The following is a 26666-nucleotide window of genomic DNA, read 5'->3' on the forward strand; positions in this document are numbered from 1 at the left end:
AGTTTAGTGGTACAGCTGGATGACAGGAGAAAGTCTACAAAGAAAACTGCTCTGGAGCCATGACTTTTGCTTTTTATCTTTTTTTTTTTTTTCTATTTTTAAAAATGTTTATAGAGACAAGGGGTTTTACTGTGTGGCCCAGGTGGGTCTCTAATTCCTGGGGTCAAGTAATTCTGCTGCCTCAGCTTCCTAAAATGCTGGGATTGTAGGTGTGAGCAACTAGGCTCAGCCTTTTTCTCTTACCACACATAATAAGAAATACATTTTACATTGCAATTCAGCACACACACACATGCTTAATAATACTTACCCTTGTTATATGTGATGTCCTGTTACTTTCTGTGTATTATTTTTATTTATTTATTTTTTTAGACAGAGTCTCGTTCTGTTGCCCAGGCTGGAGTGCAGTGGCACTATCTGGGCTCACTGCCACCTCTGCCTCCCAGGTTCAAACGATTCTCCTGCCTCAGCCTCCCAAGCAACTGGGATTACAGGTGTGTGCCACCATGCCCAGCTAATTTTTGTATTTTTAATAGAGACAGGGTTCTCGCCATGTTGGCCAAGTTGGTCTCAAACTCCTGGCCTCAAGTAATCCACCTACCTCAGCCTCCCAAAGTGTTGGGATTACAGTTGTAAGTCACCACACCCAGTCAACATTCTGTTTATTATTTAACAAATGCAAGTCACGACCCACTAAATTGATTTCACAATCTGCTAGTGGGTTGTCATTTTCAAAATACTACTAGAGTATCCCGGAAGATAGTACTCCTTCATTAGATAAAGGAGTGGCACTGGGGAAGAGTCGTAGCTGCTATCCAGTTTCCTTTTTTTTTTTTTTTTTTTGAAACGGGGTCTCTTTCTGTTGCCCAGGCTAAAGTGCAGCGGTACGATCTCAGTTCACTGAAGCCTCCATCTCCCAGGTTCAAGCAATCCTTCTGCCTCAGCCTCCAGAGTAGCTGGGATTACAGGCACCTACCACCATGCCTGGCTAATTTTTTGTATTTTTGGTAGAAACAGGGTTTCACTGTGTTGGCCAGGGTGGTCTTGATCTCCTGACCTTGAGATCCACCCACCTTGGCCTCTCAAAGTGCTGGAATTACATGTGTGAGCCACCGCACCTGACTGGAAGCACTAGTTTCATAAGCCAACTCCCACCTGACCAGCTGTGCACCTGGTTCACTGATCCAGTTCCAAAGCACCTGCCTATGCTTTTGCTTCTCATCCTACCATGTTTCTGCCTTGTCCCTTTTATTTGGTGCAATTCTCTCCTTGGCTCTGGATAATCCTCCCCGCTATGTTTCACCTCTTTTTGGTTTCATGTACTCACAGTTTCATGTACTCAATCCTATAGTACGGCAAACCCCTCTCCCCATACTATAGGATTTATAATTCCCCCATACTTAATCCTGATTCCTTTTTCCTGTAGGCAGCCCTCTTCAGCCCCCCAACTCTTCTAGTCCTATGAATGAGACCAGGAAAAGTAGTACTCTTTGATGTAAATGACTCTTTGCATAATAGTGTCATTGTTTTATATTCTAGATCTACAAGCAAAACATTTGGGGGCACACGGCCTTACTTTTGTTATCTGGAAAATCGCCATTGTCCACATCTTCCAATAGATACTGGTGAGGTTGTATCTGCTTGAACATCATTTATGACTGTGTGAGAAGTGGTGATTAACTTACCTGGAAATCATACTGTCTATCTTCAGATAATGATTAAGGTCATAGTAATTAAGAGTCCAAACTCTGAAGCAAGATGACTTGAGTCTAAATCTTTCCTCTGCAACTTGCTGCTGTATTTTAAACTTGGTTCTTTGGTTGTTGCCGTTTGGAGGGAGGGTACTGCTTAGGATAATTTAAGCACTTTGATCATATCAAGCTGGAAATAGAATTATTCACTAAGTTGTGAATACTGGCCCCTGTCCTGACTCCTCTGCTATTGATTCCCCAGCTCCCCTAACAGCATTTTATATTCATGAATCTCTTTGTATAATATATTGATTCAACCGCATTATTTATCTGTCATGTTGTCTGGCACTGTGCTAGGCTATAGAGATACAAAAATGACAAATCATGGACTACCTTAAAGGGTGGATAAATATATGTAGGGGACAGAGACTTGCAAACAAATGCATTCATCAAAATGTTAATTAGGCCGGGCGTGGTGGCTCATGCCTGTAATCCAAGTACTTTGGAGGCCAAGGTGGGTGGATCACCTGAAGTCAGGAGTTCAAGACCAGCCTGACCAACATGGTGAAACCCCGTCTTAAAAAAAATAAAAAATAAAAAATAAATGTTAATTAAAGATGCTGAGAAAGAGCTTTTCAGGGCACACTGGAGAATAAGGGAGGGCAAAGTGGGTTCTGTCTGAGAGAACGAAGTGGAGGAGGGTGTCAAGGGGCAAGGAACGTTTTTGTGGAAAAGGTCGATGCTTGAACTGAATCTCAAAGTTGTTTTGCTATAACCATAATAGGTATGCTGCCTGATAAGTGTATATTCACCCAACAGGTTCTTCCTGCTTGCTGCCTAGATAAAATCAATTCACTAAGACCACAGCATTGCAGTAAAGAGTTTGACACTGAGGCTGGCCATGCAGAAGAACTGGAGTTATCACTCAAATCAGTCTTCAAAAAGGCTTCGGGGCTGGGGTTTTATAGGTAAACTGGTGGGCAGGGGTCTAGGGAATGGGTGCTGCCAATTGACTGGGGATGAAATCACAGGAGTGTGGGAAATAGTCCTCATGCACCCCGTCTGCCTCTGTGTGGGGTCGCAGGACCAATTGAGTCATGAGTCACAGATCTGGGTGGGGTCAGTCTGAAAGACATCTCAAAAAACCAATTTTAGGTTCTACAACGATGATGTTATTTATAGGAGCAATGGTGATGTTATATATAGAAGCAATGAGGATAACACAAACCTTGTCATCTCAGGCCACATGACTCCTAAGCAGTAAGGGTTTACAGAAACTGTGCTTACATCTTATCAGAATTCAGGATCCTCTCATAATCCTAATTTTGTGGTCTTTCATTACTTTTACAGAGGTGGTTTAATTTGGGGAAGGGGTATTATCATCCTTGTGTTAAGGTTAAATTGTAAATTCCTCCCAAAGTTAGCTTGGCCTATGCCCAGGAATGGCTAAGGACGGCATAAAGGTCAGAAGCAAGATGGAGTTAACTATATCAGATTTCTCTTACTGTCACAATTTTGCAAAGGCAGTTCCACATGCAACAAGTCAATACACTGAGACACCAGGTTGCAGCAGGGAAAGGTTTAATCATAGGTCTGCCAAATGAGGAGATGACAGGGAACCTCCAATGCATCTCCCTGAGGATTTAGGGGCTAGGTTGTTTTTGTTTGTTTTTTGAGATGGTGTTTCGCTCTTTTTACTCAGGCTGGAGTGCAATGGCACAATCTCCAATCACTGCAACCTCAAACTCCTGGGTTCAAGTGATTCTCCTGCCTCAGCCTCCCGAATAGCTGGGATTACAGGTGCCCACCACCACACCTGGCTAATTTTTTTGTATATTTTTAGTAGAGATGGGGTTTCTCCATGTTGGCCAGGATGGTCTTGAACTCCTGATCTCAGGTGATCCACCTGCCTCGGCCTCCCAAAGTGCTGGGAATACAAGCATGAGCCACTGCGTCCGGCCTTGGGGCTAGGTTTTGAAGGACTATGGAGTGGGCCAAAGTGTGGAGATCACTGAGGGGTCAAAGAGTGCAGAGGAAGTCATGGGACAGGGAGATGATGATTCTCATGCTGATTGTATTCCTCTGTGGGGTTCTTCAAACTGGTTAGCATTAGCTGTTTCTTAGAATCTGGGATCTGAAAAACATCTTAAGCAGTTCTTAAACAAAAGACTTAAAATTCTAATGTCAAAAATCCCATCTGTAGGAACAATGGGGATACAAATGGTCCCCGTTTGTAGTGACTTTGTGTTACAAGGAAGTAGGACAAAGGGTAGCCTGATTAGTGCTTATTTATAGCTATAGTTCTGTCTAGAATTCTCATTAACCCTGTGAGGACAGCTTCACTGCTTCTCACCTGTTCCTTCAGACCTGTTCTAATCCTGAGGCAATCTGAATAAGACAAAGCCTCCACAAATAGGCTCAGAAATATTACCCCATTTCCTGGATTCTAGTAGCCTAGTCCCAGTCGTTGGGACTCCCTCGTTGTCTCTCAGGGATCTTTGTTGCATTCAGTTGAAGAATCTGCTCTTATCAGGAATGACTCCTGGGCCCAAAGTCACAGCTCTCTGGTCTCTGTCCCCATCCCCTCCCCGTCTCCCATGAAAGGCTCTGTCCTTAGTATTAGGCTGTGGTCTTAACCATACATAGTACCCAAGACCTTACCCAAGACTTTTTATTTATTTATTTAATGGAGACAGGATCTCACCATTTTGCCCAGGCTGGTCTCGAACTCTTGGACTCAGGGGATCCTCCTGTCAGCCTCACAAAGTGCTGGGATTACAGGCGTGAGCCACTGCACCCAGCCTTTCCCCAAGACTCAAACCCTGCTTTGAACTGTAGCCCCATGATAAGGGTCCCTGCTGCTTCATCTTTTCCTCGCCAGCCTCTCCTCTGGGATCTGGACTTTGTTTTCTGTCCCAGCTGGGGTCCTGTCATCCACCTTATTTTTCTTTTTTGGAGACAGAGTCTCATTCCAGGCTGGAGTGCAGTGTTGCAATCTCGGCTCACTGCAACCTCCGCCTGCTGGGTTTTAGGATTCTCCTGCCTCAGCCTCCGAGTATCTGGAACTACAGGCATGCACCACCACGCCCAGCTAATTTTTGTATTTTTAGTACAGATGGGGTTTCACCATGTTAGCCAGGCTGGTCTCGAACTCCTTCCCTGGTGCTCTGCCCATCTTGGCCTCCCAAAGTGCTGGGATTACAGGCGTGAGAAACCATGCCTGGCCCATCCACCCTATTTTTCATTCCTATTCTGGGAAGATGATTTCCAGATTGGCCACCCATCTACCTAGGCCTGCTTACATTCCCCACAGCTGTGTTTCCCACTTAACTGGAAAACCTAGCCCCAACTATGCCTGGATTGAGCCTAACTTGTGACAAAGACTCTCCCTTTGGCCAAACTTCAGTCAGGCTCCTCTGAGCCTTCTTCCTCAACTAGGCCTCGACCTTGGCCCCATCCTGTCTTTGACCTGCCCAACCCAATTTTGCCAAGAATCCTGCTGGATAAGTTTACCGAGAGTACCCCCATCCTTAGTAACTGATAAATTCTTCATTCTCCATTTTTTTTTTTTTTTTTTAAAGACTGAGTCTCTCTCTAGCACCCAGACTGGAGTGCAGAGGCACAATTTCAGCTCACTGCAAACTCCACCTCCCGGGTTCAAGTTTTTCTTGTGCCTCAGCTTCCTGAGGAGCTGGGACTCCAGGCATGTGCCACCAAATCTGGCTAATTTTTGTATTTTTAGTAGAGGCGGGGTTTCACCACATTGGCCAGGCTGGTCTCAAACTCCTGACTTCAGGTGATCCGACTGCCCTGGCCTCCCAAATTGCTAGAATTACAGGTGTGAGCCACTGCACCCAGCCTCATTCCCCACTTTTGATGTGTAAGTCCTTGGCCTTCCTTTAGCATCAATCCTGTTAGGTCACTTAGCAGGAATCGCCCTATGTTTGATGTCTCCCTTTAGTAATTCCCATCCTGTGACATCCTCCTACTGCTCCTTGGCTATAAATCCCCACTTGTCATTATTGTATTCCGGGTGGAGAATACTTTTTCCTTTAACACTTCCCATGCACTTTGGATGACAACCGTGGGTAGGCCACCACCCAACTGTCTTTTGGGTCATGCTGCCTCTCCTCCCTACTCTAGGAATCAAATCTTATTCCAGCTTCTTGAGCTCCTCTTCCTCACCTGCCCCTAGCTGACATGTATGGCAATACAGTTCTTGTAGGGTCAAACCTAGAGAGGATGGGGCAATTCTACTCCAACCAACTTCACCTAGCTCATTCAGTCAGTCAGATAAGCAAAACATCTGAACATTTAAGTAGTTTCTCAACATAGATATTTTCAAAAAGCTTTCTTATTTGTATTACAGACATAAAATATATACACTCAAGGCATAAAATATCTGTCTTGTGCTGTTTCAAATGAAAAAAATGATAGTGGATACAGATCTTCGGCGTTCCAATGGTGCCATAAACACATTTGAGATGGCTTTTTTTTTTTTGGAACAAAGAATTGTGTAAGATTTTACCTCTTGGGTTCCAAGTATGTTTTCGTTTGTTAGAGAGAATTTGTTGTGAAAGTCTCCTCACCTAGAGCGCTGGTGATTTTTCACGTTTTATTCATCTCTTTCATTTGGCTTCAAGTAAGGGAATAATGTAATAAAATTCAGATTTTACTGAATTTTATGAATGTCAGGTGTGGAACTTTCCCCTTGACTGTCTCCTTTCACTGAGGGTGCTACCGAAGCCTTTTGTAGGAAATGGTGCACCAACCATTCATTGGTTCTCATGGCTTTGCAATGGAGGCAGGGCCTTTCTCTCATTTGGTAACTTCCCAGATTCTTGTGCCTCTGAGCCATTTTTCTCCTCTTAATACTGTCTGGTGATGGGTAGTGTTCACTTTCACTCTCCTTCCACGAGGAGGCTCCTGAGTTAGATTCTTCACTGCCACACTCCGTAGTATCACTGTCACGTTGGTCCTGGTTTACCTCATTGAACTGAGACTGGCACCTGGCTCGTCTTTGTTCAAGATAGGCATTGACCAAAGCCACTTCTGAGTTGGTTACAGGAGTAAGTTGGTTCTGCTTTGGTTTCTTCATTGTTTGTAAAGAATCCCAGGCACCATCTTCGCTTTGCCACTGATAGGAAGTCTCTTTGCCTGCTAACAGCCAATGAAACAAATCAAGCTAGTCACATTGTTGATTACTATAAATTCATATTACTTAAGAAATCTGTGCATGTGTGAGCTCACTCTTAGTGGCCAGTTGTCAAGCCACTGCTTTTCTCCAGTTGCCTGCAAATGTTGGCAGCTGACTGCGTTTTCCAGTACCATGCCCCAACTCCTGCAGACAAGAAAGCTTAGCTAGATGCTTGACATACCACTTTTGAAGTTTTGTGGATCCTAGACATAAGATCAAAGGAAAAGATCTCTAAACTTTTCCAGGAAAGAACCTTTTTTTTCCTTTGAAAATTGAAGTCTTAAAGATTCAAGCATGTACTTAGGAATGTGATTTGCAGAGCAGGAACTAAGAAGGATCTTTCCTTTATGTAGTGGTATGCTGAAGTTGGCTCGTACCCACTCAGAAGAGCTGATAAACTTTCAGGAATTTTGCGAGTTGGTTATACATAGCCATTATTAAAAATTAAATTATACCAACTTACGATAAATTCAATTGCTAAAAATGATAGTAATAAGTACTCAAAACCCATCACTTCCTAATTATCTTACTACATTTGATTATGCTGTGTGCTCTTCTGGTTTTTTATGTCTGCTGTATTTGTATGTTGGAAATACTGTGTTAAGCGTGCTGTACTGCACATCTCCTCCCAACTCCATGTTCAGTGACATGATGTGGGTGGCTTAAAACCAGCTTTGATGGAAGTATTTATACCATGAAAACCAGCAAACACTAAACATCAGGGCTTGATGTATGGCTTTGTTGATCGTCTAGGCTTAAGAAAATAATGGAGAACATGTTACTAATGCAGATTACATTTCAGTGTCATCCCTATAGCCATTACATTGTGACTAACACTCCAAAATGAAGAAATATTCTTCCAGTATTTTAAAACTATTATCCATTCCAGTAAAGAAGTCACTTACATCACTGACAACCAAGTTAAGTTCCAACATACATCTTCTGCTTCACTTTCATCTCACTCCTTAACTCCATGAAGGAACTATACTTGTTAATCAATTGCAGCCAGGGGTTGGCTAAGCATTCAAGGATCTCGCAAAAATCAAGGCCGGGTGCGGTGGCTCACACCTGTAATCCCAGCACTTTGGGAGGCCGAGGCGGGTGGATCACTAGGTCAAGAGATCGAGACCATCCTGGTCAACATGGTGAAACCCCATCTCTACTAAAAATACAAAAAAAAATTAGCTGGGCATGGTGGCGCGTGCCTGTAATCCCAGCTACTCAGGAGGCTGAGGCGGGAGAATTGCCTGAACCCAGGAGGCGGAGGTTGCGGTGAGCCGAGATAGGGACATTGCACTCCAGCCTGGGTAACAAAAGCGAAACTCCGTCTCAAAAAAAAAAAAAAAAAAAAAAAAATCAAGGAGAGTGTTTTGAGAGAATCGGTTTTCTATATGAAATTGACCATAAGGAGTCTTGTGTATTTTATTATTTATAAATAATGTAATATATATCTTTTATTTATGTATTTAATTTTTTTAGTCAGGGACTCACTCTGTTGCCCAGGCTGGAGTGCAGTGGCACGATCATGCTCACTGGCAGCCTCAAACTCCTAGGCTGAAGTGATTCTGTTGCCTTAGCCTCCTGAGTAGCTGAGACTGCAGGTGTGAACAACCATGCCAGCTAATTTTCTTTTTTCAAGAGATAGGGTTTTGCTATGTTCTCCAGGCTGTTCTTGAACTCCTGGCCTCAAGCAGTTCTCCTGCTTCAGCCTCCAGAGGTACTGAGATGATATGCAACCTTTATATCATTAAAAATAAATTTTTTTTAATATAGAGGCAGGGTTTCACCATGTTGGCCAGGCTGGTCTCGAACTCCTGACCTCAGGTGATCCACCTGCTTCAGGCTTCCAAAGTGCTGGGATTACAGGCACGAGCCACCATGCCCAGCCAAAATTTTTAATAAACATATGTACACACACGAGTTTGGGACAGCCAGTTGTTAAACATTTACTGGCTCACAACAGCTTATAGATTGTTGAAAAGATGTCATAGACAGCTCATAATCCTGTAATAACACTAACAATAAGTGTGTGGGAAGGGCAAGCAATGTGAAAAGAGAGTGCTAAGGAGTGAAAAGAGAACTTGAGCACCCACCTCCCAGTACATCATAGTTTCTAGCCAAGCAGCTAAACTGTCCCTCTGCACTAGGGAGTCCAAAAGCAAGAACTCACTTAATCCCAATGGGCCTTCTCTAGTGTGCAAAGTCTTACAATGCTCTTGGCTGTTCATCTCTGTTGTTTGCTTCTCACACTCAGCACAAATTTCTTTCTTTCTTTCTTTCTTTCTTTTTTTTTTTTTTAGATACTAGGTCTCACTATGTTGCTCAGGCTAGGGTCTTGAACTGCTTAGCTCAAGCAATCCTCCTGCCTCAGCCTCCTGAATTGCCAGGGCCTACAGGTGTGCAACACCACACATATTTTTCCCCTCACAGTCCAATACCAAATATGCACTGCTTCTCACCTTTCCTTACTGAAGCACTTGTCTCACTGTCTTCATCCTTTTTATCCTCAGACATCTGTTTCAGAAATATAGGTTAGTAAGAGTGATCTCAGTTATTTTTCACTAATATCTATTTGTTAAAAATACACTATTGCCAAGGCCCATTGACAATGTCTAATTTCATTTTATTATTATCTTTTTTTGAGAGTCTCTGTCGCCCAGGCTGGAGTGCAGTGGCACTATCTTAGCTCACTGCAACCTCCATCTCCCGGGTTCAAGCAATTCTCCTGCCTCAGCCTCCCAAGTAGCTGGGATTACAGGCATGCCACCACCATGCCCAGCTAATTTTTGTATTTTTAGTAGAGATGGGGTTTCACCATGTTGGCCAGGCTGGTCTCAAACTCCTGACCTCAAGTGATCCACCCACCTCAGCCTCCCAAAGTGCTGGGATTACAGGCATGAGCCACCGTGCCTGGACTGACAATGTCTAATTTTAAACATTCAGTTTAAACAAGTACTTACTGAGTTAAATAATAAGCTAATGAAGTATGTATTGAGTTCCTGTTGTAGTGATCTTACTTCCACTTCCCTTTAAGACTATGCTTTGATAGCAGAATCTACCAAAATGTTTTGAACCAAGCAAAATGGAACAGACTTGAGAGAGAATAAACTGATAAGGAGCTATAGCTTATAAAGTTTTCCCGTACCCATTTATATTACAGAGAAATACTGTTTAAAAAATTTTGATAGTACTCAGATTAGTTTTTAAAGGACATTTGATCAGGGTACATCATTGATAGTTATTTAAGATAGAAGACATCTACATACACTAAGATCTTTACCTGCATTCATGAACTTCATATCTTCTTAATCCCCCCGAAAGTTTCCTCCAAAATGCAACCATAATATATTATTTGTGAATATGGGAACCAGGAGAAATGGATTTCTTTGAATAGTTCTAATTTCAAATACTCTGCCTCAATACTCCATAAATATATTTGTCCCACTTTTCAGATTACCGTCCCACTTTCTGATGCTGAAAGTGCTTTTGCCAAAAGACAGAGATATAAACCAACTCTTTCAGAAAATAACAAAAACTAGCAATTTTCATTAACACCTTTGACATATAATTCTCTCTCCAGGAATCTATCAGCAAGAAATAACCCTCAAAAGAAAGCTTTGTGCATAGAAACATTCATCGCAGCACAATTAGGATATATAACGTTCAAAAGTAGACAATGGTTTAAGTAAATTATAGTCCAATTATATAATAAATAGTTATAAAATTATTACAATTAAAGTATGTCATAACATGAGGAAATAAGTGTGCTACCATACTGGGTTAAACATCAAAATGCAAATTTATAGATACAGTATGAGCACAAGTCAGCTAAAAATATGGGAAAAAAAGATTTTAAGAAGCATATAAAAGTGATAGCAATGGTTGGCTTTAAGTGGTGAAATGGACTTTTTCTCTTCTAATTTTTCGAACTGTCTATAATTAGGAACAAAATGAGGCCAGGCACGGTGGCTCACACCTGTAAGCCCAGCACTCTGGGAGGCCGAGGCGGGTGGATCACCTGAGGTTGAGAGTTCGAGACCAGCCTGACTAACATGAAGAAACCCCGTCTCTATTAAAAAAAAAAAAAAGAAGAAGAAAAAAGAAAGAAAGAAAAAGGAACAAAATGAGTTTATACGGAAGTCAAATTTCTTTGGGTTGAAAAGTGCCATACTTGGGTATTTGTAACTGCAATTTAAGATCCTCAGCTCATTTGTTTCTTAATATCTGATCTCTGCAATGGTAGGCAAGCATCTTTAACGAGGTACCTTTTTGCTTTCTGGGTTACAGCAATCATTCCAAAGACCTTGAAAGTGGAGTTCTCTTTTAAGATACTGCTTTCTAAAAATACTTTTGGAAGGGGCTAAATATTTTAAATTTAATATGTATCATTTAGATTAGGTTATACAAAAGAAAAAAGATAAATTTAACATGTGTAAAGAAAACCAAAAGACTGGAAGTCTATAAACCTAAAAGTTAACAGTAGTTGGTTATTTCTGCATAATTTAGAGTGATTTTTATTTTGTTTTGTCTCTGTCCTATCATTTCCACATTTTCTATATAATGTGTACTTTTGTAACAGACGAGAGAAGGTGCTTAAAAACGCTTATTAGGCTTATGTCATATCCACAGAAAGCTCTCACATTTGATGTCAAATCAAAAAATAACCACAAAATCAAAAGAAAGATTTTGCATTAAGCTAAGTGGAATCATATGAACTGTGGTTCTGAAAAGCATTTTATTAACTGTCTTTGTGTGTGACTCAGTGAGTGAAAACAGCAGAACTGCCTGCCCTGAGGGGCAGAGTAGAAAATGTGGGCCCTGGCTCTCTTTCTGCCACTAAGTGACTCTGTGATTTTTCCAAGCCACTTAGCACCTCTTAAGTTCGGTTTCCACATAAGCAAAATAAGGAGTTTGGACTACTGTTGTCCAGAAAAATACCTTCACTAGCAATCTGAATAAACACGAAATAAACATATAAACTAAATATAGTATTTATAGTCTGAAAGCAAAAGGGTAAATGCCGCTTTAAAAAGTGGCTAATTCAGAGGAAATCGGCGTGCTGCCTGTTGGAGGATAATTACCACCACATTTCCATTGCGCTTTTACCATTACTTCAAGGTTTGCAAATAAAGCCTCAGAGTTTAGCAGAGAAAATGAAGAAGTTCAAAGTGAAGGAAAAATTCCATCCTCCTTTACTAGCTCTCATATGGTTCTCAGATTTCAAATCTGGGACCCTTCAGAAGAAGCAGTCCAGCCGATTGTAGCTGCCACAAGGGTATAAAGTGAAAGACGAAACCTCTAAAATAATTAAGGTTTTTAATCAGGAGCGAGTAGATTTAACTGGACGTTTCAAAGTATGCTTTGAAGCAAACAAATAATATGACAGGAAATCTGGGTCTATTCTCCTTCTGTCACTAACCACTTTTGTGACATTGGACAAGTCACTTAATTTCCTTGGGCCTTATCAGTAAAAAATGAGTGGGGGAAGGATAACGATAACTCACTTGCCTACAAACAGGAGGTTGGACCACATGCTCTCTTGAGGTCCTGGAAGCTCAAGGCTCTATGACTCCAAAGAGCTGATGCAAGCAAGGGAGCAGAAAAATAGCTTAGGCCTTTTAATTCTTGATGAAATTGTCACTGATCAATTTCAATTTTTTTTGGTTAATTTTTTAAAGTAGCTTTTCTTGCCAGGCCAGACAAATTCAATATACTTAGCTAGGGAGTCTAAGACACATACAAGCTATCACTATTCTAAATCTCCTTTTGGCAAAGTATTTACCTTAAGAAGCATTAAGATTTTAGATGAAACCTCTTCTGCATCAGGAGGTGGTGGTCACCAAAGAGACTTTGATTATTAGAATGGAATCCAGCTGGCATGGATATAACAAATCTTCCCCTCCCCATCCAGAGCTCATAGAGCACTAAGCCTTACTGACCACTGCCAGCCCAGGGCTCTGGCTATAATGCTAAATGATGGTGGTTTTCTTAATCATCAGCCTGGTATTAATAGCCAGCAAGGATATCATGTCAGTGAATTATAAGAGCTTGGTTACAGGTGGGTGTGTAACCCACCGTAATCCCAGCTCATGCCTATAATCCCAGCACTTTGGGAGGCTAAGGTGGGTGGATTACTTGAGGTCAGGAGTTCCAGACCAGCCTGGCCAACATGGTGAAATCCCATCTGTACTAAAAATACAAAAATTAGCAGAGTGTGATGACTTTTGCCTGTGGTCCCAGCTACTTGGGAGGCTGAGGCAGGAGAATCGCTTGAATCCGGGAGGTGGAGGTTGTAGTGAGCTAAGATTGCACCACTGCACTCCAGCCTGGGTGATACAGCAAGACTCCATCTCAAGAAAAAAAGAGCTTGGTTACTCATAATATGTTGGAGGCATCACAGTCCTGATAAAGTGGGATAGCTCATTCTTAAGACAATGGCATTTTAGCAGTGACTTTAGTTCTGTTTACTTTTGCATCTTATTCTATGCAGGAAAGTGTATTACCTCATTCTAAAAATCCCCAAATCCTACAGCACGTATCCTATCAATATGACAACTTTTGTGTCTTTGATTAGAATCACATGGCTAGAAAAGGGATTTGGAAGTCATTAGCCAGCAGGGAGGTTTATGCCAGCATTACATAGCATACGGACAAACTGTAAACAATCTGAATGTTTCAAACTTGCAGAATTTTTTGGTACAATCAAAAGACAGAAAATTATGCAGTCATTAAAAGTGCTGCTGAGTGAATATAGAGAAGCATTTCCACTATTTTATTAAGCTTAAAAAGCAGGATATGAAAATATATACAACATAATGCCAACCGTGTAAGATCAAAGAGAAATGGAGAGAGAGATTTTGGGATAGAGAGACAGAGAAAACAAACAAACAAACTGGAAGAACATTCTCCAAAATGTTAACAGTGGTTATCTCTGGGAAAGAAGGTAACTGTAGTTTTATGTTTTCCTCTTCATCCTTTTCTATATTCCTGGATTCTCTAGAATAAGATTGTATTATTTTTTAAAACTAAACAACTCCTAAAAAGTAGTTTCATCGAAGTACAGTAAATGTATTTTATGGAACATTTCCTAGTGTACAGTAAACATATTATTTAAAATGAAAAAAGATATCCTACCCAGACAGAAGCCCTAGAGAAGAACATCAGGACAAATATGATGACAAAATACCAAAGCAGGAAGCTCCCTATGGTCCCACAAGAGTCATCCCTCCGGCATTCATAGTCCTGACTTGGAATGGCAAAACTTAAAGGTATGGGGGGAGGATCTACCTCCCAAAATAAGGAAAAAAGGTCTCCCATGATGGTTTCTTGCTCAGAAAATAAACCATGCTCAAAGGGATGAAGATGACTGGGAACTACTTTACTCCCTCCATGATGTATGATAATTTCCTTGGCAACCTATTATGACATACTTCAGCAACTGTTCTAGGAATTGACAAATGCTTCTTGGATTTCTAAGTTTGTGGAAGGCTTATTTAAATTACTTCTGCGAATGTTTATGGTATCTTCCCTCATACCTCAACATGATGCATTCTACCTTAATTTTTTTTCCCCTAAAACTTGTATATATTTTCCTACCTTTACATCTAAGTGTTTAAGGTGTCCACTCATTTTAATTCAGTCTCTTTTATATGTAGCATGCCATTGCAAATTATTATAGACAGTTCTAATGTATTACTGATTTAACTATGTTCTCTAAAATTCATATGTTGAAGCCCTAACCTCCAGTGTGACTGTATTTGGAGACGGGACCTTTAAGGAGGTAATTAAAGTTAAATGAGATCATATGGATAGGGCCCTAATCCAATACAACAGGTACCATTATAAGACAGCAAGGATTCATGAGCACAGAAATCAAGGCCACAATACAAGGTGGTCATTTGCAAGGAGATCGGCCTCAGGAGAAACCAAACATGCTGAAAATTTTATATTAGACTTCCAGCCTTCAAAATTATGAAAAAATTAATTTCTGTTGTTTAAGCCACCCTGTCTGTGATATTTCATTATGGCAGCCCTAATACATATCGCCCACTGTCTTTTGATCAGTAGTGTTCTTTTTTAAACCTTGAATAAATGCACAATAGCTTATGGATTACATTAAGAGGGAAAAACACGGATGTGCTTTATAAACTACATCAAATGCATACAATTGCTTCTTAGGAAAGAGTCATATATAAAGCAGGTGGGAAACCGGTATTCTATTTTTTTTTTTTTTTTTTTTTTTTTGAGAGGGTTTCGCTCTGTCTCCCAGACTGGAATGCAGTGGCACCGTCCTGGCTCACCACAACCCCCGCCTCGCAGGCTCAAGCAGTTCTCCTGCCTCAGTCTCCCGAGTAGGTGGGATTACAGGCGCACACCACAACCGCGGGCTTTTTTATTTTTAGAAAAGAGACGGGGTTTCACCATATCGCCAGGCTGGTCTTGAACTCCTGACCTCAAATAATCCACCCGCCTCGGCCTCCCAACCAGTATTCTGATTTTGACTGCACCTGGAGCCCTTTCACTTTTAACAATTTTAAAGTTCGTTCTTCTCTAAATCTAAAACTAGAGCAAAACAACATTGCTGCTAACGCAATCCAAAAATGATAAAACTTACTTTTAAAAAGTTAGCTCTTTAAGAGTATAGCATACCTGCCAATTTTCATTACTATACAATAAAACGTGGTATTAACCTTAGGATCATTTTAGGAAAAACTTCGGCCATTGGACATACATGACGTAATAATCCACTAGCTTATTGTGACATGGCTTAATGTTTTTCTTAGGAGGCACACTTCGGAACAATCCTCAGACTCTGGGCTTCTGGTTGTTGACTCTAACACGTCATGTCCTCTAGGAAGTTCGCGGGAGCTGGGGCTGGGCTGGACGTGCCTCCTTGGGGCGCATCGCACCCACCTCATCTGCCTTCGAAGTGCACTTGTGGGCTTCTGCCAGAATTGAGCTCCCGTGGGCAGTAACCAGAGAGCTCTTATTTTCTTTTTTTTTTTTTTTTTTTGAGACGGAGTTTCACTCTTGTTACCCAGGCTGGAGTGCAATGGCGCGATCTCGGCTCACCGCAACCTCCGCCTCCTGGGTTCAGGCAATTCTCCTGCCTCAGCCTCCTGAGTAGCTGGGATTACAGGCACGCACCACCATGCCCAGCTAATTTTTTGTATTTTTAGTAGAGACGGGGTTTCACCATGTTGACCAGGACGGTCTCGATCTCTTGACCTCGGGATCCACCCGCCTCGGCCTCCCAAAGTGCTGGGATTACAGGCTTGAGCCACCGCGCCCGGCCCAGAGCTCTTATTTTCTATATCCCTGCGCCTGGCTCAGCGGCACATTGGTAGGTATTTGTGCTAAATAAAACCAAGCTCAACCTTTTCCTCAGGATGAGAAGTTCTTCCAAAAAAAAAGCAGGAAAATGTGTTTTTTTTTTTAACCTCAAAACCACTAGCAACTTCAATAAAACAAATTTTGGGTGTGCTTGTTACTACTGCACCCTATTACACAGTTATTTAGAATTTAGGCCAGGCGCAGTGGCTCACGCTTGTAAATCCCAGCACTTTGGGAGGCCGAGGCAGGCGGATCCCCTGAGATCAGGCGAGACCAGCCTGGTCAACATGGCAAAACCCCGTCTTTACTGAAAAAAAAAAAAGAATTTACATGGGGTCAGAACTCTTGATATAGACATTTTAACACAGGGGAAAGAAATACTTTGTCACTGCTTTGTCATTGATGGTGTCTGGCCACCCTATCACGCACTCCATCCTACGGTGAGCCACTCTGCCTAATCAGTTTACACATGTCAGTCCATAAATGGCCTAGGGAAGCTAAAATTATATTAATAGATACAAAATTCAGCTTGTTATAATTATTACTTTTTACTGCAGGTTCAGAACCTAGTCTGAATTTTGCTGCTCAGTTTTCTCCCGCAGTTCAGTGGGAGCCACTAAACCCAGACCTGTTTCCCTGGTAACGTTCGAGCGACCTGGCCCGCGACCCCTCCCTTTCTCGCGAGAAGAGGCTGCGCAGTTCTTCCGGTAACTTTAGAGCCGCCAGCCAGTCACCTCCCTCTTGCGCTTGGCTTCGCGCATGCGCAGTAAAGAGTGGCGGGAGCCCCCGTTTTCCGGCCAGAGGACATGGTGCGTTTTCGGGGTCATGTTTGTGCTTCCTGTCTTGGAGTCCATGCGGGGTGTGGGAGTTCCGCGCCTGCTGATCTGTCCGGGGTTCAGCCAAGGGAGGATGTGATTAGGCGTCCCGCCACTCTAGGGGAAGGGAAGAAAGAAGTAATAGGGTTGCTGGAAGTTCATGCGGAGGGAGCCGGGGAGGGAAGCTCTGGAATGGGGAGTTGGGACGCGGGGGCAGAGTGGCGCGAAGGCCATTGCTCTGTGCTCTGTGGGATACTACTCGTCACTGAAACAAGTTTTTTACTGTCTGTAAGAGTTGAGCCTAGCTGAACAAAGGAATTATAAATCCCAACGTGGACCAAAACTGAATGCACGTTTTCCCCTCTCCCTCCTATTCCCCTCACCACCGCATCACTAAAACTTAAATCCTTATCCTTTATCCACACACACAAGGGAGATCCCTGGAGTACAGCCGTCCACGTGCAAAGTTGTTTAGATAGTAACGGCATCTGCATGAGGATGTCGGAGAGTCTTTATGACTTACAACAGATAGGGAATATATTCTCCCAAAACTTGATTTTGAGTTCTGAAATTAGACTTCTCTACTCCTTGTAACATCCTCCAAAGACAAAATACAAAGTATATGCAGACATAATCACCAACCCTTAAATTACAAAATAAGACATTTTTTACGTATTGGAAGTATTAATTTTTTTTTTTTTTTTTTGAGACAAGTCTCGATCTGTCGCCCAGGCTGGAGTACAGTGTCACTGCAACCTCCGCCTCCCGGGTTCAGGCGATTCTCTTGCCTCACCCTCTCTTGTAGTTGGGTCTACAGGCAAGTGCCACCACTCCCAGTTAACTTTTTAAAAATATATTTTTAGTAGAGGTGGGACTTCACTGTAATAGCCAGGATGGCCTTGATCTGACCTCGTAATCCATCCTCCTCGGCCTCCTAAAGTGCTGGGATTACAGGCGTGAGCCACCCAGCCCGGCCTCAAATTGTTCTTAAATAACCAGCCACTTCTCTGTTGATTACACTGTAATGCCAATGAAGGTATAATTTCTGGTTCCCTTTCCATATACTGATACTAAAATGGAAAAAGTTTTGGTAAGACATTTTAAAGATGAGAGAAAGTATATGCAGTTTCATTTACCTTTATACGAGATGCAATATTTGGTTTTAAATTTTGGTTAATCCCTGTGCTTTTTGTTTTTTCATAGATGCAGGGGGAGACACACCCTAGTGCTTCCCTTATTGACAGAACCATCAAGATGAGGAAAGAAACAGAGGCTAGGAAAGTGGTTTTGGCCTGGGGACTCCTAAATGTATCTATGGCTGGTATGATATACACTGAAATGTAAGTGAATCAACCCAAATTGAAAATGTAAGAAACCAATGCTGGTTCCACAGGTTTCTGTGTTTGTTTCGATTTTTGGTGTCTTCAAGTTCATTGGAAACCCTTTCTAATTTCTTTTAGGACTGGAAAATTGATTAGTTCATATTACAATGTGACATACTGGCCTCTCTGGTATATTGGTAAGTAATTAATTTTCACTGTAACTTAAATTTACTACCAATGAAAAACTGCTTTCAGGTTTAATTCAGCTTAGTATGCATTTCCTTATTCAACAAGTATGTGACTGCCTGCTGGGTTGTAAAAACTGGGAATACAGCAGAAAGGGGGCAAGGTAAAACCCTGTTATTATGAAAGGAACATTTTATTAGAGAGACAATCAGTAAACAACACGTTATCAGGTAATTATGAGTTATGTGAGGAAAAATAACTTTAGAGGTCAGTGAGATTTGGTTTTGTTACTCTCCTGAAATGCCCTCTCTACATCTGTACCTTTTTTTTTTTTTTTTTTTTTTTTGAGACAGAGTCTTGCTCTGTCACCCAGGCTGGAGTGCAGTGGCACCATTTCTCTGCCTCCCAGGTTCAATCATTCTCCTGCCTCAGTCTCCCAAGTAGCTGGGACTATGGGTGCACGCTGCCACGCCTGGCTAATTTTTGTGTTCTTAGTAGAGATAGGGTTTCACTATGTTGGCCAGGCTGGTCTCGAGCTCCTGACCTCAGGTGATCCACCGCCTTGGCCTCCCAAAATGCTGGGATTACAGGCGTGAGCCACTGGGCCCAACCACCCCACACAGAGTAGACGTTGATTAAATTACAGATTTTATGAGCGATAAGGTAAGAATGAGAAAGTAATTTTAGTTTGCTAAGTATAGCAGGTTTTTGTGTTCTCCAGTAGATGCCCTCCTCACCCCCGTTTTATAAAAAAATAAATTGTTCTCTTCCAGAGCTTGCCCTTGCATCTCTCTTCAGCCTTAATGCCTTATTTGATTTTTGGAGATATTTTAAATATACTGTGGCACCAACAAGTCTGGTTGTTAGTCCTGGACAGCAAACACTTTTAGGGTTGAAAACAGCTGGTGAGTGTTTTATATCTCTTGCAAACGTGGGGAAAAGGTTGCCAATAAATCTTTCTCAATTTAATTTTCCCATTTCATAGACTCAGAGCTGGAAGGGACATCAGTTATCCTAAACGATACAATAGTCTTATGACCAATGACTATCATTTCCTACTTGTATACATTCAGCTGTTTCATGGAAGTTTGTTCCATTGTTCGGGTACAATTAAAATTAAATGACTCTTGCTGAGTTGAAACCAGTTTCTAATTTTGAACTCTGGAAATAGTAAACACCTAATTTGTGTCCTTTGGTCCTTTGGTAATAATACTTTCTGTGATTTAACAACCAAGTCACTCTGTTAACTTTTTTCCCTGAAAAAAAAAATGACTTAGTTGCTTAAATATATTTTCATAGAAATTTTCTTTGTGCATACATACACATATGTTGTTTTTTTTTCCTTCTAGTTGTACAGACTACTCCTCCACATGATCTGGCAGCAAGCCAAATCCCTCCCTCTCCACCTTCCCCTTCAATTCAGGGTCAGAGTGTGTTGAGTTATAGCCCATCTCGTTCGCCCAGTACCAGTCCCAAGTTCACCACCAGCTGTATGACTGGTTACAGCCCTCAGCTGCAAAGTCTGTCCTCAGGTGGCAGTGGTTCTTATAGCCCTGGAGTGACCTACTCGCCCGTCAGTGGTTACAATAAGGTAATGACTCTCTTGTCTTGTCCAGTCACATTATTTTAGAGTTAGGAGGTATACTAAAATTCATCTAATGAGCCAAACTTGTTTTATCTGAGCAAACTGAGACTTGACTTGCCCAGATCACCCATTTCAGAACCAAGAATAGAACACAACATTTTAAACACATCTTCAAATGAAAGAGGAAAAATTAGCCTTTGCAGAGATAATGAACTTAGGTTCACCATCTAGGATCTTTCAGCGGTCTTTAAAACAAGTTGAAACTGTGATGATTTTGTTACTTTCGTTACTTTTCCTCCTGTTTTCCCTTTGTTGTGTGAAGCCTTTGCATACCCTTTTAGAGCTTTAGTGTGTTTTATCATGTTGGAGTGTCTTCTAAGCTAAAAGTTGGGATTGTCACATAGTTTCTTTTATTCCCCACCCCCCCCCCACAATGAGCACAAATGATTCTTGATTATGGACACTTTCCATGGAATAGTAGGAACCTTCATTCCCACTCCCACGTAATGTGAAACTTTGTTCTAATTTGTAGGATTAATAGAAACAGGATTGACAAATTGAAATTTTGACTCCTTCCTGAAGCAAAACACTATTAATATAAGAGGGGCATAAAAGGAGAGTGATCATTTCAGATGCTGTCACTGTTGTGTTGGGCTAATATCTCTATAGCTGCTAGTTAAGAGACTCTGGAGGTGAAACCAACACACTGCCCTTATCCATTTACATGTTTCTTTGTAATGAAATTCCATACTACCGGTTATCCAATATTAAAATTAATTTTGACAGGTAATAGAATTTTGAAAATTTTGTACAACTTAGATTTTTGTGAGAAAGTATGTGGTAAAAATTCATAACTCATAGATAAATGCAACTTTTTTAGACGGAGTTTTGCTCTTGTTACCCAGGCTGGAGTGCAATGGCGCAATCTCGGCTAGGCGCAACCTCCGCCTCCTGGGTTCAGGCAATTCTCCTGCCTCAGCCTCCTGAGTAGCTGGGATTACAGGCACGTGCCACCATGCCCAGCTAATTTTTTGTATTTTTAGTAGAGACGGGGTTTCACCATGTTGACCAGGATGGTCTCGATCTCTTGACCTCGTGATCCACCCGCCTCGGCCTCCCAAAGTACTGGGATTACAGGCTTGAGCCACCGCACCCGGCTGACTTTATAAACTTTTTAATGTGTACTAAATAGCTCTTGACATAAAATTCTTGATCAATTTGGGACGGGAGTGTCTATCCAAAATAATTGTACCAATTTACATTGTCACAGAAACGTATGAGTATTTATTTTACCACACTCTTGACCATCAAGTTAATTTCTTTTAAAAATAAATCTCTGCTAATAAGAAACATGACTATAGTCTATTGTAACTTTTAACATACATTTCTTTCAAAGCCACATAGCTAAATCAAGAGTTATTCTTTACTTACTTGTCTTTTGGGTCTGTATCCTCGGAATTTTTTTCTTGGGTTGCTATTTAATTATAGCAATATATGTACAGAAATTTTGAATGTTTAATAATCTTATTTGTTTATCTCCTTATGGTTTGCTCTATTTTTAAATTTAGAAATTTTTTCACTTTCAGAATTGATTCCCCCCCAGCATAGTATAGAGAATTTTCTCATTTTTGTGTTATGCTAAAATTGATAATTAGTTGTCCCAATATCATAAATTATTTTTGCCTTGATTGACCTGGATCCTCCTTTGTGTTACATGTGATTTTAGATATTAGAGTCTTTTTCTGGTTGATTCTGTTCTCTTGATACGTTTTTAGTGCTGTGTAGAGCAGTTTCATTGTGGACTAACAGTGTTAGAAGAGTTGACAAAAACTGTCAAACACTATGCATTTTTGCTTCAAAAAACAGAGAAATCATAGCTTATATTCTGTTTGTACAAAAGTGACACCACCAAAATATCAAGTATAATTTTTATTTTTAAAGAAATAATTTTTTGGCCGGGCGTGGTGGCTCAAGCCTGTAATCCCAGCACTTTGGGAGGCCGAGGCGGGTGGATCACGAGGTCAAGAGATCGAGACCTTCCTGGTCAACACGGTGAAACCCCGTCTCTACTAAAAATACAAAAAATTAGCTGGGCATGGTGACGCCTGCCTGTAATCCCAGCTACTCGGGAGGCTGAGGCAGGAGAATTGCCTGAACCCAGAAGGCGGAGGTTGCGGCGAGCCGAGATCGCGCCATTGCACTCCAGCCTGGGTATCAAGAGCGAAACTCCGTCGTCTCAAAAAAAAAAAAAAAAAAAAAAAAAAAGAAATATTTTTTTTCTTACTTTAACTCTCCCTTTCTTCCCGCTCTTTTCCAGTTATTTCTTCTGCCTTGTGCATCTTTCTGTTTACAAGTTAGAGGGAAAAAATAATGAATTAAGATTTTTTACCTTAATCTTTCTTTTCTTAAAAAGTCTTAAAAGATGCGTCAAGAAAATATCAAAAGAAAGTGAAGGTGACAAAGACACATCAGGAAAACACAAAAATAAGGTGGTAGTGTTAGCAAAGTATAACTTTAGAGGAGGAAGAATTATATGAGACAAAAGGTCATTTTAGGTTGATGGAAAAAAATCATACGAAGAAATAATAGTTACAATCACAATCCCTGTGTATTGAATAATACAGCATCATAAAATGTAAAGCAGAAACCTTTAGTAACATGAAATCAGTAAATACAACTGTATTGGAAGACTTTACCATTATCAATGTCTGATAAAGTAGGCAACAAATAAGGACACAAAATATTTGAGAATAACATTTAATAAGATAGCCTCCATAAGAATACTATGGAATATTGCACCTTTCTATTTGAGATGTTCATGGAATTGTACACGTTGTATTTTCTGACCAAAACAAAAATAAAACTAGAAATTAAAAATAAAAGTTTGAAAGACACCATTAAAATTTAGAAATTAGGTTAAAATTAGAAATTAGGTTAAATTAAAATTACTATTAGGAAAACAAGAATGCTTCAATATCAGAATTTATCAATATAGTAAAAGTTATATGCGATGGTAAATTCTTAACCTTAAATGTTTTTATTTTTGTTTTGGCGGGGGTTATTTTGAGAGAGTCTCACTCTGTAGCCTACGCTGGAAAGCAGTGGTGCGACCTCAGCTCACTGCAGCCTCTGCCTCCTGCATTCAAGCGATTCTGCTGCCTTAGCCTCCCGAGTAGCTAGGATTACAGGTACCTGCCAGCATGCCCAGCTAATTTTTTTATTTTTAGTAAAGATGGGATTTTACCATGTTGGCCAGGCTGGTCTCCCAACTCCTGACCTCAAGTTATCTGCCCACCTCAGCCTCCCAGAGTGCTGGGATTACAGGCGTAAGCCACCTCACCTTGCCCATTTTTGTTTTGAAATATAAAAATAGATGTACTAAGAATTCAGGTCAGAATTAGAAGAGTACAACAAGAGGGATACAGAAAAAATGGTAGATACATGGTGCAACATAGATGAGTCCTGAAAACACTATGCTAATGAAAGAAGTTAGTCACAAAAGACCACATATTACACGATTCTATTTATAATGTCCAGAATGGGCAAATTTATAAAGACAGGAAGATTAGTGGTTATCTAGAATTGGGATGGGAAGGAAGGAGAAAAGGGGATTGATATCTAATCAGTTCTTTTTTAGTGGAAGGAAGGACAAGAACGTTCTGAAATTAGATTGTGATGGCTTGTGTAACCCTGTGAACATACTAAAACACATTTGAGTTATGCACTTTAAATGAGTGAATTGTATGGTATGTGAATCGTATCTCAAGCTATTTTTAAAATAATGATAAAAGCAAATGTTAGGGAACTGTTATCTAAGAGCTTTTCTCTGTGTGCCTGGGAAATACCATAAAATAGACAAATCTGTCAAATCAACAGGGCAAATAAGATGTAGACTTAAGGAGAAATTGAAATGGAGGATTTAGGAAAGGAAACAGAGAAGTTTAAACCATGATGGATATTTTTACATTTTATGGTAGGAGCAGAGAATAGTTATTGCCATAAACGTTTCATGTCCCTGTGTTGTTACTCATCTTTTATTCTCTCTGCTGAAAATACTCTTAATATCATCCTTTTTTTGTTTTTTTAATGGTGAAAAAACATATATAACATTAAATTTGCCATTTTAACCTTTTTTAAATACACAGTTCAGTAGCATTAAATGTGTTCAAATTGTTCAGCTGTCACCATCTGTCTCTAGAACTTTTCATTTCCTCACTGAAACAATGTGCCAATTGAACAATTAACTCTATTTTTCTACCCTCCCTGAGTCTCTGGCAACCACTATTCTGTCTTCTGAATTTGATACTCTCGGTACATCACGTAAGTGGAATCATACAGTATTTGTCCTTTACCTGGCTTATTTCACTAGCATAATGTCCTCAGGGTTCATCCATATTGTAGCATGTGTTACAATTTCCTTCCTTTTTAAGGCTGAATAATATTCCATTGTATGCGTATACCACATTTTGTTTATCCAGTCATATGATGATGGGCACCTGGGTTGCTTCCACCTTTTGGCTTTTGTGAATAATAAATGCTGCGGTGAGCATGGCTGTACAGATATTTGTTTGAGTCCCTGCTTTCAGTTCTTTTGGGTATATATCAAGAAGTAGAGTTTATGTATCTATTTTTACTTTTTTGAGGAAACACTGTACAGTGTTTGTATATTTGTTTTGGTAAAGATGGGATCTTGGTATGTTGCCTGGGTTGGTCTCAAACCTCTAGACTCAAGCATTCTTCCTGCCTCAGCCTCCCAAAGTGCTGGGATTACAGGCATGAGCCACCACACCTGGCCCCATACCATGTTTCGTAGTCACCATGCCGCCTTATATTCCCACCTTAAAATATATGCATAATGATATATCAAATAAAGCATAATATTTTTAAATAATTGCTTGTATTAGTCTGCTTGGGCTGCCATAAAAAATGCCACAGGCTGTGTGATATAACAGAAATTATTTTCTCATAGTTCTGAATGCTAGAAGTCTAAGATCAAGGTCCCTGCCAGTTTGGTTTCTGGTGAGTGCTCTTTCTGGTTTATAGCCGCTTTGCCCTCACGTGTCCTTTCTGTATCTCTTCATATAAGGACACTGAGCCTGTCAGAACAAGGCCCCACTCTAATGACCTCACTTAAGTTAATTACCCCCTTACTTCAAAAACAGCCACATTGGGAGTCAGGGCTTCAACATGTGAATTTGGGGAATACACAAACATTCAGTGTATGATAATGTTCACTTTTTTTCCTTTAGACTATAACCCTCTTGAGCACAGGATTATGTGTTTTTATTCATCTTTGTTTCCTTAGTACAGTATATGGAATATAGATAGATGCTACATCAGTGTCTATTGAACCAAACAACTAATTTGGAAAAGCTAATGAAATACATTACTTTTCTTGGGCGGTGGGGAAAAAAGCCAAAATTGGCTAAGAATTAGAAAACCAAAATGAGAGAGAAAATTTAAAAATGATACATTGGCCGGGCACGGTGGCTCACGCCTGTAATCCCAACACTTTGGGAGGCTGAGGCGGGCGGATCACCTGAGGTCAGGAATTCAAGACCAGCCTGACCAACATGGAGAAACCATCTCTACTAAAAATACAAAATTAGCCCGGCATGGTGGAGCATGCCTGTAATTCCAGCTATTCAGGAGGCTAAGGCAGGAGAATTGCTTGAACCCAGGAGGCAGAGGTTGTGGTGAGCTAAGATCATGCCATTGTACTCCAAGCCTGGGCAACAAGAGCAAAACTCCATCTCAAAAAAAAAAAAAAAAAACATCGGCAGAAGGCTGTGCAGCCTTTAAGTTTTATTATTAAGTTCTTTTAAACTTTGAAGAAACAGTTACATTACAGACTTTTTATTATGGAAAATCTCAGACTAACAAAAATGAAGAGACCAGTTTTAATATAGTGAATTCCTATGTATCTTTTACCCATCTTCTAAAAGTTACTAATATTTTGCTGGGGTATGAACAGCTAATTCTGACCCAGTAAAACAACATGTTAACATAAACTCAAGTTAAAAAACAAGTTTGAAATCCTGGTATGATCTTTAGCAGGTTACCTAAACTCATAAGGTGTGAGTATAGTAATCATATTTGCCTGTTATTGAAAATATAAGACAGTGTATATGTTAAGCATAATTAGCACATCGCCTGATACATATAATAACTGCTTAAATACTTGGTATTCAATATGAGTTATTACCAAATACAGAAAAGATGGCAACGCCACTACCTAGTTCACTTTATAGAATTGTAATAAAACTTAAAGGCCGGGCGCGGTGGCTCACGCTCGTAATCCCAGCACTTTGGGAGGCCGAGGTGGGTGGATCACGAGATCAAGAGATCGAGACCATCCTGGTCAACATGGTGAAACCACATCTCTACTAAAAATACAAAAATTAGCTGGGCATGGTGGCGCACACCTGTAGTCCCAGCTACTCGGGAGGCTGAGGCAGGAGAATTGCTTGAACCCAGGAGGCGGAGGTTGCGGTGAGCCGAGATTGCGCCATTGCACTCCAGCCTGGGTAACAAGAG

At 40.7% G+C, this 26666-nt stretch overlaps 2 protein-coding genes across 6 annotated transcripts in view; one reads left to right on the forward strand and one right to left on the reverse strand.

Moving 5' to 3' along the window:
• Positions 1-6180: 6180 nt before the first annotated feature.
• SSMEM1 (serine rich single-pass membrane protein 1) lies at positions 6181-14834 on the reverse strand. The gene is made up of 3 exons (XM_032275977.1): positions 14023-14834; positions 9348-9402; positions 6181-6851 (listed from the first exon to the last, which is right to left on the reverse strand). The coding sequence occupies exons 1-3, from the start codon at positions 14203-14205 to the stop codon at positions 6364-6366; spliced, it is 726 nt and encodes a 241-aa protein (XP_032131868.1). The 5' UTR covers positions 14206-14834; the 3' UTR covers positions 6181-6363.
• Positions 14835-16908: 2074 nt separating this feature from the next.
• The window catches only part of TMEM209 (transmembrane protein 209), a 40419-nt gene continuing 30661 nt past the window's right edge, over positions 16909-26666 (forward strand). Inside the window, exons 1-5 of one of the 5 annotated variants that reach the window (XM_032275980.1) lie at positions 16909-17030; positions 18240-18376; positions 18497-18555; positions 19318-19449; positions 19894-20135. In XM_032275980.1, the coding sequence (XP_032131871.1) occupies positions 17028-17030; positions 18240-18376; positions 18497-18555; positions 19318-19449; positions 19894-20135 (573 nt within the window). In that variant the 5' untranslated portion in view covers positions 16909-17027. The other 4 variants (XM_032275982.1, XM_032275978.1, XM_032275981.1 and 1 more) reach the window with 4 other exon arrangements.

Source organism: Sapajus apella, unplaced genomic scaffold, assembly GCF_009761245.1.
Source record: "Sapajus apella isolate SASKATOON/1434 unplaced genomic scaffold, GSC_monkey_1.0 scaffold7, whole genome shotgun sequence".
Lineage (NCBI taxonomy): Eukaryota > Metazoa > Chordata > Mammalia > Primates > Cebidae > Sapajus > Sapajus apella.

Bases quoted from the DNA above. Each gene is read 5' to 3' on its own strand.
- SSMEM1 (XM_032275977.1), bottom strand. From the start codon at position 14,205: ATGGGAGACCTTTTTTCCTTATTTTGGGAGGTAGATCCTCCCCCCATA. The intron at 9,403-14,022 runs GTAGGATATCTT...TTTCTGAAACAG, and splicing joins TCTCTAGGGCTTCTGTCTGG to ATGTCTGAGGATAAAAAGGA. The intron at 6,852-9,347 runs GTGAGAAGCAGT...ATTGGCTGTTAG, and splicing joins AAGTGCTTCAGTAAGGAAAG to CAGGCAAAGAGACTTCCTAT.